At 42.2% G+C, this 12,338-nt stretch overlaps 1 protein-coding gene across 1 annotated transcript in view; it reads right to left on the bottom strand.

Annotated features, from left to right (window-relative positions):
• Positions 1-10,539, bottom strand: part of SLC39A8 (solute carrier family 39 member 8) — a 91,305-nt gene extending 80,766 nt beyond the window's left edge. The window contains exon 1 of the mRNA XM_023590852.3: positions 9,892-10,539. Within this exon, the coding sequence (XP_023446620.2) occupies positions 9,892-10,488 (597 nt within the window). The 5' untranslated portion in view covers positions 10,489-10,539. The remainder of the gene's footprint in view (positions 1-9,891) is intronic.
• Between the last annotated feature and the right edge of the window lie 1,799 nt (positions 10,540-12,338).

The following is a 12,338-nucleotide window of genomic DNA, read 5'->3' as shown; positions in this document are numbered from 1 at the left end:
AGTATAGGCCAAAAGAAAGGTAACATTTTGTGTATCTATGTATCTTTAAGGGAAAAAAAAGACAATAAAAAAATATATATATTGAAAAAGAAAGATCCCTAGCCTTTCCTAATGGGAAAGCCTAGCTTAGAATCCAAGGTCTGGGAATCAGACCCAGACATCTCCAAGACCTGTAAGGTGCTGAGGGCTCCCAGAGCATAAGGATCCCAATTCCCAGAGCATGGGGACAGCAAGCAGGGCTCCCTATCTCCAGTATGCTGGCTCAGTGAGCAATCCATTCAAACAGGTTAGCAGTGGAACGTCACCAAAACTTACGAATGTGTTTATTCTCTCCTAGGATAATGGGCAGCTTCTAGTTGGCACAACCCCTACTGATGGTCTAAGAAGGAAGAGGCTCATCTTTTCCTGCCATACCATGTGGCCACAGTACAGCCAAGAGCGGGCTCTGTAGACAACCCTGAATTCCAGTTAAACCGGTGTAAAAGAGAAGGAGATGACAGACAGATCTGAGGGCCGGAGACCACATGGTCATGCCTCCTTAAAGAGATGATGAAATGTACTGCCTCATACCAAACCGGCCCATTTTAAATAAGCTCGGGGAAATTACTCAGAGGCAGAAACTAGAAACCCAGCCTTATTTCAAAGAAAGCTGGTAGAGGCAATAAAATACCCTCTTGTAGCTCCTAACTCTAGAGGACAGATCCTCCTAGGAACTCCAGTCTGCCTCAGATATCCACAGAAAGCTGCAGAAATTTTCCCTGGGCCCCCCAACTTCCAATAACTCCCTTTTAGAAACGTCCTTCACAGTTCTTAACAATCTAGACCAAACCGCTGAGGAGGGAAGCAGGTGAGGAGGGGGCAGGCCTAGGGCCCAGAAACAGCCTCACCTTTTAACTGCCACTGTTAAAGGCACCCATCACCTCAGGGTTACCCGAATTCAGGTTCAACATCAGCAGGAACCTGGCCCCAAGTGCCCCTCCATGTTGGGGTCTAGCCCCAGGGGAGAATGGAAAGGGCCTGAAGTCACACATGAACCTTCAACCAAAGGAGCCCCAGGTGACCCTTGACCTGGCAGGTAAGATTAATTTCTTAATTAACATGGGAGCCAATTACTCAGTCCTAGCCTGCACTCCAGACCTAACCTTGGTTGTGCCTAATGAGGGCAATGAATTGGGAATCAAGATCTAGGCCACTTACTAAACCTACCTGCCCATGACTTTAAAGGTTCCTGGCTATTCCTAGCTCCCTACCTATTCCCTTTTACACTTTATCCTTCCCGCGATAGAAGCCTCACACGACTTTATCCCTTGCAGGAGGTAACTACTGGGAAGCAGCCCCCAGAGCAACCCAATTCATATCTTATTAGGGGCAGGGCTTCTCTGGACCCTTTAGCACCATACCTAGCAGCTGCCCCGGGAGTTTCCTACAGGAATGCAGCTGGAGGGTCCCGCATGAGGTTTCTGCTGTAGATGGACACCAGGAGCTTTGAGTTAAGGTGGTTCTAAAGGCAGGACTTTCCCTAAGCTAAGTAAGCGTATAGAATTTTCTCTTCTCCTCTAATCTGCGCTTAACTTTGTGTTTAACTTTTTAGATCTGCATTTAACTTTTAAAATGTGTTTACCTTTGTTAGTCTGTTTCTGCCTGGGAACTCATAAATCAGATTTGGAATTCTGTTACAAAATGGGTAACAGTGAAAGGTAACCTAAAAATTAATCTAAAAATGTCAATACTATCTCACAGTTGTATGTGATATATTTTTCACAAGTGGAATTAGATTAACTGCTGTAAAAGCAGAAAAACTTAGCAACAAATGTTACTAATAAAATCATTTTAGTTGCTTAGTTAATACACAAAAGTGCTGAATTTGTTCTAAGGTAAAAACTTACTAGAAACTGTAACTAAGATCATTATACAGATGCCTTTATATTATAAAACAGCAGAAGGATAAAATCTGAAGTTGAATAAATCCAACTGGGTGGATTTAGCTTATACTTATTTGTGTGATGGTAATCTTAGACTAATTTACCTTTGTTTATGGTTACTTCAGGTCTAGCCTCAACCTTGTGTATGTTCATGATTATTTCAGGGCTGGCCTCACCTTTGTGGTGGTAACTACTTTACCACTTTATTCTCCCCTGTTTGTAACGTGGCAATTTCTGCCCCCTTTGGTTCAGGGGAAGGCAAATTTGAGAAACCCCTGTCTCCCGTCTTTCCACTGGTACCAGTAACCCTGCTTTCTCATGACAACAGGTATGGACTTAATTGCTGCCTGGTGAAATTCTGAACCCATGGGGTTTAATATCCACTCTTCCAGCCCAGCAGCCTTCAGAGTCCTGTTACCTTTGAGGACTGGGGAGTGGGGGACCTTCCACCTTAACTGTTGATGTTCCTAAAAGCAGCAAGTCATGAGAAAACACAGATTTACCTGAGACTTCAATGACCTCAGGGAGTAAATATTGGAATTAGTGTTGCTCATTCAAGGTCTGTCAAAGTCAAAATGGGAAACACGAAAAGCTAAAGCATTGGAAATAATTTGGTTATAAGCTAATAATTAAAAGGAATGAAATTCTTGTGCAAAACTGTGTGGTCACAGAGCAGATTAATTAAATACAGCCTTCAAAGAGACCTTTTAACATTAGTGAGTTGTGTGCTTGTGTCTATTGTGTCTGCTTATTTGTTCAGTGTATATATTCATACCTCAGGATGGTAATATCAAATTAACAAATGAAAATTCTTAAAAAAGCTGTATTCAAATTGTATAAAATTAAATAGGCACTTATATATGTAAAAGAATATTCCTGGAGCCCAAATTAGGCTAAGCAGAATGGAGAGGTCATATAGGAATCTGAACATAGAAACTTTTGGGAATGGGAAAAAGATTTTCTTAAGCTCTTTGATTTACCCAGCCACCAGGGCCTTCTCTTTGCAAGAGCTATGAAGGAAGGGCTAGGTGTGGCAGTTAAAACTCTGTCTTCTAGGCTCAGTTTGTTCTGTAATTACCCAATTTAAACCTTTTAACAACTTTAAAATAAGATGGTTAATAATCCTATTACCAAATTTCAGTAAGTGTAAGAAAAGTCCTTGAAAGCTATGGAAAGATCTTTTCTAAATTATGATTAAAAAATAAATGAAACAATTACAATTATTCCAGAACTTAGCAGTCAGTATGCTTTTAAAGTAAGAGATAGATTTCAATATATGTGAAACTCTCTTGTGTATTCAAACCAGGCCTTCAATACACTGAATGGTGCCTCTCCATTTGAGTTATTGGTTAGGTTGATCATTGACCCCTAAAACAATAAAGGTATCTACCACATCTCTGGTTGTGTTCCTGAAGTTGATGGAGAGTACGTTGCAGTTTCAGATTCCTGCAGCAGTCAGCAATAGCTCGATATGGCCAGATGTACAATGGACATTGCCTCCAGACTGGTTCTATTTCATAGTGCCACAGGGCACGATGGAACAGGCTGGTGAAACACTTGAACCTATATTCCTAGCTTCTCTCTAGGATCAACTGTTCTGCAGCATGCTGGCTATGTGAAGGACATAACAAGTGGAGCAATAATTACTAGAGTAATGTGAGTAGAACTTAAACACAATTAACAATATGGCCTGCTCCCATGGTGAGATAACATATTTGGTATTGCAAATCTGGAGCACAGATCTATTAACTGCAGCTCAAAGAGGAACTTGTGCATTGATTAGTATTAGGTACTATACCTATATACCTGATGATTATGATGATATCATTTCTATTCTAGATCATATGCAGAGGGATATTGAACATGTTGAAAGTCTTGGTAAATTTAATTCATTTTGTAAATAGTTAAAGTGCCTATAACATAAAGAAATGTTATTTTGCGTGCCATATGCTTCTCTTGTTGTTTCCTACACTATCTTTGTGAATTTACGTCCAGGGCAGTGCCTCTCTTCATAACTCTCCTAACTGTCCTAAGCATAATCACTGCTGTGGGAAATGGGGTTGGCAGTTCATACCCAAACCTGGCAGGTCTACCACAATCTCTCCCTATAGTTAACCAATAGCACAAAAGAACTCAAGGAAGAATGCTGTTTTCCATCAGCTTTGGGAGGATGCACTTGAAGGCACCTGGCCTTTCTCACTTTCTTAGTCCAGTATGCCATGGCTGGCCCCTCTTTGGGCCCTCTTACCACCAGCTTCTTTATCCTTTTAGTTAGACCATTATCTCCAAAATTGTAATTAAGTTTATTTCTTACAGAATCAACATCTTTTTAGTCATGCAGAGATTTCATCCATTCCAACCAGAGTGCTAGACACATCTTGCCTCAACTACAGTAGAATAGACCGAGGGTATTTCATTCTATCCAGCAGGAAATAGCTACAGAAGAATGACCATCATCCTTCAGTGCCCCCTTAAAAATAAGGGTGTAAACTCTCTAAGGGTGGATTTGAAGCAATTTAGCATAGTGAAAGGAGGAAGGTGGCTGAGACCCAGCCAACAACATGGCCATGAGACCCCATCTGGGCACCTGAGAAGAAGGTGGCCAGAAAGATCCCATGAGACCCCAGCCATGAGAATCTCATTTGGAATGAGAATCCCATTTGGCATCAAGGGAAAGCCCCAGATACCATCAAAGTCTCACCATCGGACCCTGAGAACTGACAGGTGGGGCAACCAATCAGAACAGCACACAGCTGGGGTCCCTCCCGCAAAATTATGAAGGGAGAGGAGGAAAGATTTTAAATAGGCCTGATCTGGGCCTTTTTAAAGTCTTACTCTGCAGCACACAAGCAGTCTATACCCCGGTCGTGTACTTTTCTCATTTTCTTCTTTCTTAATAAGCTGTTTACTCCCTTGCCTATCCTACGGTGTGTCCTTAAGTTCTTTTATGCGACATAAATCAAGAATCTAGAAGCCCAGAACCCAGGGCCATCCAGTAACATTATGTACTTTTTAAAAAGACACGGGTTTGATTATTAGATATGGAAAGAATGAAGAGCATTTTCACAAATGGATCCAAATCATAAAATAGAAACCTGGCACCTAGGCACACTAAGCTCTTAACATGTAAGTCAAATGAATTACAAGTGTCTCTCCCTTGTTTCCCAAAACCTCTTTGAAACAGTGATCACACAAAAACAGTACATGATCAACTTAAGTAAGGGTGATATGATAGATCAGAATGGGTCCACTGTCTCACAGGATCCATGGCAAGTGAACCAAGCATGACCTCCTCTTTCTGTCCCACCTCCCAGCTTTTCACCTGAACTAGCAGGTTGGAAGGCATTCCAAAAGATCAAAGTAGATGGTGTTTATCTTCAGGGCATTTACCACATCCTTTAGCCATGCCTGCTCTTCCAAGAAGTCTCTGGGAGCAGAAGCCTGACAGTTACCTTCTGATTATCTCTAGGTTCAAGTGCCCATTACATCTCATGCAAAGCACTGCAACTACCTCCTTAGTCACATCTCAGCCCCCCTCCAAAACATTCTACACTACTATGCCAGATTAATTTTCTGAAAACACAGTCTGATCCCATCTCACTTTTGTTTGTAATACTTTAATTAGACATATTCTATCTTGCATTTCAGTTACGTGTGCATATGTCATATATCCTCCAATAAACTGTAAAGTCATGTGAGGGCCCAAATTATCTTACTCATCTTAAACAATCTTCACTCATTTATTAAAAAAAAAAAAAAAAAAACTCTAATGAACATATTAGATTATGTACAAGGCACTTCAGTAGCTCCTAGAAAGATGAGTCAGGCAGATCTCTTCAAAATCTAATGAGTATGTGGGGGTGGGGGAGCGGTGTGGAGAGGAGGAAGTAAAGAATTAAACAGAAAATTGTAATACATATGTTATTATTTATGTATTACAATTGTAATATATAATTTTATGATTGCCTAAGCACCAATTAATATAGGATCCTATAGAAAGTGCTCCTGCTAAACTCTTGAGCAGACGAAAAAAGGCTTCCCAGAAGTGATGTCTAAACTGATCCTTAAAGCATAAGTGGCTGTGTATGGAGAACCAGGAACTAGTCAGTCAGTCCATTAAGACTGAAGTGGCAAAGGATAAGTCTTGAGAAATAAACAGAGACCAAATCATAAAAGGCTTTTAAGTCACATTAAGGCGTTTGAAGTCCATCTTGAAGGTATTGCATTGTTTTAATATGATGAGTGATATCAGATTTATACTTTAAAATGAACACTAAATATAGGATAATAGTCATTCAAAATTCTGTTGAACATATGTACGGTTGTTACATTTGCATAATAAAAACATATTTAAGTTCAGAAAAGAGAGAAATTTGTGAATTGGTGCTGGCTGTGATGCCCTAGAAGGGTTTTACAGAAGATTTTAATAGATTTTTTTTAAATGTAGGATTTTGATAGGGAAATTTAAGGAAAAGATGATATCCCAGGTTGGAAGCAGAAAGTATACAGGGAAGATAATGAGCTAAGACGTGGTTGAACAAAAGTGTAAGGTGAATTCACAAAAGAATGAATAGCTCAGTTTCACTGAGCGCTAAGTCTGGAGAGGGAGGATGACACAGAGGTTGCCAGCCCTTCAATGCCAAAGTCAAGGCTGAGATTTCACGGCTACAAAACAGTTCATGAAGGAACTTTGACAGAAGAGGGCATACTTCAAATATTGCTTTAGGAAGATGGAAAATAGATTACAATATGAGAAAAGCAAAGTTTAGGCAACCAGACTTAAAGAATAAGATGGCAGTAGGAATGTGAAGGGGGAAGGGAAGGAGCAGGATAGCTGCTACCAGATACCTATCAAAATAAGAGAGGAGGAGAAGCAGAGGTATGAGAGCGCTAGGGTGAAACAAAGGTTACCTCACCCATTCCCACACCGCAGAATCCCATTAACCCTCCCTAGGAGACGGATTATTTGAATGGAAGCATTTCCAGCAGTTTAGTATAAGATGGAGAATGAGGGTCTTCTCTTTTATCAAGCTGTGTAAGCAGCATCTTAAGATAAGAATGTGGAGGTGAATTGTTTGAGAAGAGGAAATGAAGGGGAAGGAACATTTGGGGCCCTCAAACTTTCCCTTTGATTGGAGAATGAGAAAGAAATATCTGAACAAGCAAAAGGCAGCATTCAGGACGTTCTTAGACCCTAGATTAATAAGCCCAGGGTATGCAGATATTTGGGGCTTCCCTGTGCTTTCTAGTAACTCCTGGAGATAGATAAGACCTATCTCCAGTGACAGGGGCCCCAGAGACCCTTTTGTCTAAAAGGGCTCTCGCCTCTCTGCTGTTTGGATTTCCCCTTTTTATTGGCACTTTGCACCCTCAGTAACCATAAGAAGCAAAACAATAAATTGTTCTATTGTTTCTAGTTTGAATTTACATCACTTTGTTCTCCCAAAGCAACAAGTTATTTTAATAGTTCTTAGAGATACTGAAAAAAGAACTAGAAAATTGTCTAACAAATCTCTAGAGTACAGTAGTTTAACACCTGAGAGAAGCCAACCTAATAAATACTACAGTGCACACACAAATCAACAATGCCCTTTGTAGATAGATCTTGTGGATGATTCAACAAATCACTGACCTGTAAGAGCTAATTTTTTTCCCCAGGTTTTTTCAAAGTCAGGAAAATCAAGCTTCCCACAACAGGCCCATTGTTTATTGTTTATTCTACTATATTGCAGGTGAGGAAACAAGTAGCCTTCTTTAAAGTATGGAGACATTTGTGGCCTTAAATTTAAGTCCAAACTGGATGGTTTCAGTGCCCAAGCATACGTGAATGCCGAAGCTAAAAATTCATCAATTACCAAGAAATTAATGGATTCTTCAGGACTGACATTTCATTTGTCATCAGTTAACTAATGATTGTTATTTTCATTAGGATTTTTTAAAACATCAAATAGATGTTTGTGAGACCTGATTAAGTGATGTTTTCTTTGGCTTCCCTTTGTTTCCAAACTAAATACAGGCTTCTTCCTGTCTCTTTTGATTCAGGCAGAGCTCATAATGAAGGTAGTTACATAGGCAAACATTAGAAAGAGAAACAAGATGTTAACATACCCATAATTTATTTATTAAAGCATCCTAACCTGTACATAAACTGGGAATCACATTGCTGACTAAACTTAACCAATTTTCCTAATTTTGGTGTTTTCTAGTGACTATGCCAAAGGGTTTGGGGAGTGGGGGGTATGTCTTTTGTGCCTCAAGACACCTCAAGATAGGACAATTTAAGTTAAAACAGTGTGTGGGCTACAGATATTCAACTTCATGTCAAGTGCCCAAACTTCACTCCAACCATATGACCATCTCTACCCCTACCTAGAAATACTGGATTCAGCTCAGCTATTTCTCTTACTGAAAAAGATACAACTATCAGCCAGAAAATACCTAGGAAGTTATTTGCCTTGTTTTATTTTCTAAAAATCAGTGTAATATGTGGGCATTTTGGTTTTTCCAACATGTCATTTTTCAGACATTTAACCAAAGGTACTACCCTTGAGAAAGCTGGAACTATAAATAGTTTACTATGAAGAACATGCATAAGGGGGCCACAAAACTTTACTCGGTCAAAGAGAGATCACCCTTGGATATTCTGTGGCATCAGAAAGTTCTTCTTAAGCATCATATATTTTAATTGAACTAAGCTATTGCTAACAAAAAGAATACCAACGCCACCTACAATGTTATAAACAAGGAATTTATCTGATTCAAATTTCCCTAACTGTAAACTAAGGTCAGATATTCCAAGAGGGGAATATGGTTATTCAGCATTTCCCAAACATCTTGAATCTCAAAAACTTTTTTTTTTTTATCACAAATTAGCAACTCCCAGAGGTGAGGAACAATATGGAAAATAATGCATTCTGCTATTCACCACCCAGGGTCACTGAGACAAAAACAAAGGGAAAAAAACCAAGGCAGTGGGTTAACCCACTCAAAAGAGCAGAGGAGGGGACATAGAGGTTTGACGGTAGAGAAATGCTGAAAATCATGTATCTCCTGCTTCACAATTTTAAGAAATACCCAATCATAGAATATTTATTATGGCTACAACAAGGAATCTATAATATACTTTTTTTTGTAATACGACTTTTGTTTCTCTATAGGTACGAGCTTTATTTAATTGCTCCTAGGTAGTCTGAGGCTGTACTTAAAACCCTAGTGGTTACCAAGTACCTATATAATGTTGTGTATATGCACTAAGAAATATTTTTATTTCAAATGAATATTAGACTGAAACACTTAACGTAACCTGACAGATGACTAGAGACTAAGACTCTAAATCTAGTTTTGCAACCAAGTGGATGTGCTATCTTGGTCTCAAAGCCTCCTCAGTCTGTCCATTTACACAGCATAAGGGCCATTCAGCTACATATGACTCACGTACCGTACACAGGAAAGACAATCTACATCATATCTGGTTTTTAAGTGGCAGTTATTACCCACCAGGCAACAGTTAAGGAGGGTGGTACATGATCTCTTCTTCCGCTGCCACTTTATAGGAAATGTATTAGCTGCTATCTGGGAAGATTTAAGAAGGCCATTCCTATCTAAAAGACGTCTCTTGAGGTGGCTTCCTGCCCTCAATCTCCACGACCTGCTCAAAAACTTTTCCTACTCAAAAACTTTTCGCAAGTTGCAGTTTTATGCCTGATAAGCAAGGATCTCTCAGCTCATCAGGCATAAAATTTCAGTTTTCGTCTGCCAAATCCCTTGAACAACACGCGCCCTTTAGCGCTAATTAACAAGACCTGAGAGTCTAGTGAAATTCAGGTACCACCAGTTACCACCTCATACTTGAAAACCTAATGAATTCTTTCTCCTGCACTTTTCCCAAATAAATACTGTTCATACAAAAATGAAAACCTGTAGACACCCGACAGTGAAGAAGGGCAGCCCAGGGTCGGTCTGGCAGTACCTGGTTGAAGTGCAGCTGCCCCAGTTCTTGCGGGACGCCCTTCTCGGGGGCGGATCCCAGCTGCTCCAGCAAGCGCCCAAGCTGCGCCACCGACAGGCTCCGATTCGCGCCGAACACGCTCAGCACATCCTCGCTGAAGGCAAGCCGGGACTCCGCCGCCTCCCGTCCCAGGCTGGCGGCCGCCAGCAGTAGGAGCCCGGCCACAGTCCGGACCGGGGACATCCTGGCCAGGGCTGCCTTTGAGGGCCCACCACGGGCTGGCGCACGCAGGAACGTGCAGGGCGCACCGGCGTCGGTGGCCGAGGGCTCGCGGGTCAGACGGCTGCGCTGGCCCGAGTCAGCAGTGACTCGGGGCGCCCCTTGTCCTCCGCCGCCTTCGAAAGAGCAGCAGCTCGCGATCCTCCGGGCATTGAAGAAGCAGCGCGGCAGGGGGTGAACGATAGGCAGAGCGGGCCCCGGAGCCTCCTGGAGAGCCTCCTGGGGGAGCCTAAGATAAAAAGGGACAAAGGGGAACAGAGATAAAGGCCACCGGGCCACTAGCCGGTCGGCCTTGGGAGCGCGGCGTGGCCGGAGCCCTCGAACTGCCCGGCCGGGCATTGAGCCAGCTGCCCCGGAGCTGGGTTAGCAAACGCTCCGGGATTTGCGTATACTGTGGTGACACACGCTCCTCCCAGATATAAAGCCCAAACCACGCCGCTTCTTAGGAAGAACTAAAACCGCCACTAACTGCAGAACCCCACCTCCTCTTCCTCTCAGTTCTCTTCCTAGCAGAGAGAAGGGGTGAGACGTGCAGTCCCAAAGCAACTTCAGAAATTGCCCTGGCATTTGAGCGGCTAAACGGGATCCTCCCTCTCACCCGATCTCTTTTGTGGGCCTGGAAAGCTGGTAGGAAGGATTTCCTAGCCTCTCACCTCACCTGTCTCTTTCTGTCTCTGCGTTTCTCTGTGTCTGTCTATGTAAACTCAGGCTGGCTTGCTCGCTCGCGCGCACTCTCTCTCTCTTCCCTCCCACTTTCTCTTTGGCCAGTCTGCTGTGACACTACAGGATACAGCCCCGCGCCCTTTACAGATTAGAGGAGGAGGGCCCGGTCCCCGCCTCTGCAGCACGTGGTGACACAGTCCCCCGCCTGAACTCTGCGCGCGCGTCCACGCCCAGGCGCTGAGCCACTGGCATCTTGCCGCTGGCCTTTCCTCTTCGCCTCTGCTGCCCGTTCCCTGCTCAGCCTTGTGGGTTCCCCATCTTCATCCCTCTTCCGGAATTTACCTGGATGCCACCGCCCTGTGGAAATCCCTAACCTCTCCTTTTAGGAGTTCCACTTCTTTGTTACTTGATGAAAGGTCACTGGAACGGCGTCGGAGCTCCTTGTATTGTCAAAGAGATTGGCAGGAATTGCTTTTTTGTTGTTGTTTTACTTCTTAAAATCAGAGACAAAAGAGGAAATTAAATCTATAATATAGTAATGGGCTAGCTGAGCCTACACTGCCCAAGCCTGTCCTTCTGGATGCAGCATGGGATAACCCGAGGGTCAAAAATGAGTGTTTGTTTAGATGAGGGTTCAAGAAAAGTTGACTTAGGTGTGAGAGCAACAAGTTTGTGTAAGGTGAATGCAGTGTTTGAGGGATAAAGGTTGTGTCTGGTAGTTATGATTGTCCAGGTGTAAAGTGAAACCACGATTCACTCTTACAGGCTAAGGACAGTAATGAGAGGAATTCAAAGGCCTTTTCTTGGCCTTTCACCCCAGGAGTGTGCAACATCCTAAAACTGCATTCTAAAAGACGCACTAGGTTCAGACTAGGGATAGGAGATGCAGAGGGGGAAAGATCCTCATCTCCCATGAGTAGCTTAAATATATAACCATGGAAGGAAGAGCCAGATGGAGAAAATTCCAAAAGGATGAGGACCTAGGTCAGTACAGAAAAAGGACCTTTATGTGGAAAAGAAACTGTATTCTAGTTGCTGTGTGGGGTAGTGAGTCCTCATCATTGAAAGTAGTTCACAGTGAACCACAGCAATTTAAATCCAGTCCCACCTTGGTTTCTGCAAACACCAAGTCTTGACTGGGGCAATCCTGACGATAACCTAATGTTAAAATAAGTTTAGTTCCTTAGTTGATAAACAAAAGTGCCCAGCTTGAACAAAATGAAGCCTGAAACTAACAGAGTAGGGGATTAACAGATGATTATTACTGTTGTAATACTGCATAAATGCTTTGTTGTTGTTCCAGCATGTTGTAGAATAGCCAAAAGTTGATACCTGAAATTACTGAAACTGGCTAGCCTGAACTAACCCTTGTGTAGGATCAGTCTTAATAAAGACAACTTTCTGATGACTATTCTAAACTGGACTCAGTTTATGGTGGAAAGATTTCAGGGACTCCGTGAGCTTGAATTGAAAAAAATCAACTTATTATCTTTATTTTCTCTGACCTCTAAGTGAAATCTAGCATT

The sequence above is a fragment of the Dasypus novemcinctus genome, chromosome 1 (genome assembly GCF_030445035.2).
Source record: "Dasypus novemcinctus isolate mDasNov1 chromosome 1, mDasNov1.1.hap2, whole genome shotgun sequence".
In the NCBI taxonomy this organism is placed as follows: Eukaryota; Metazoa; Chordata; class Mammalia; order Cingulata; family Dasypodidae; genus Dasypus; species Dasypus novemcinctus.
The sequence above is the reverse complement of the archived record's forward strand: the minus strand, read 5'-3'. Positions and strand labels throughout refer to the sequence as shown.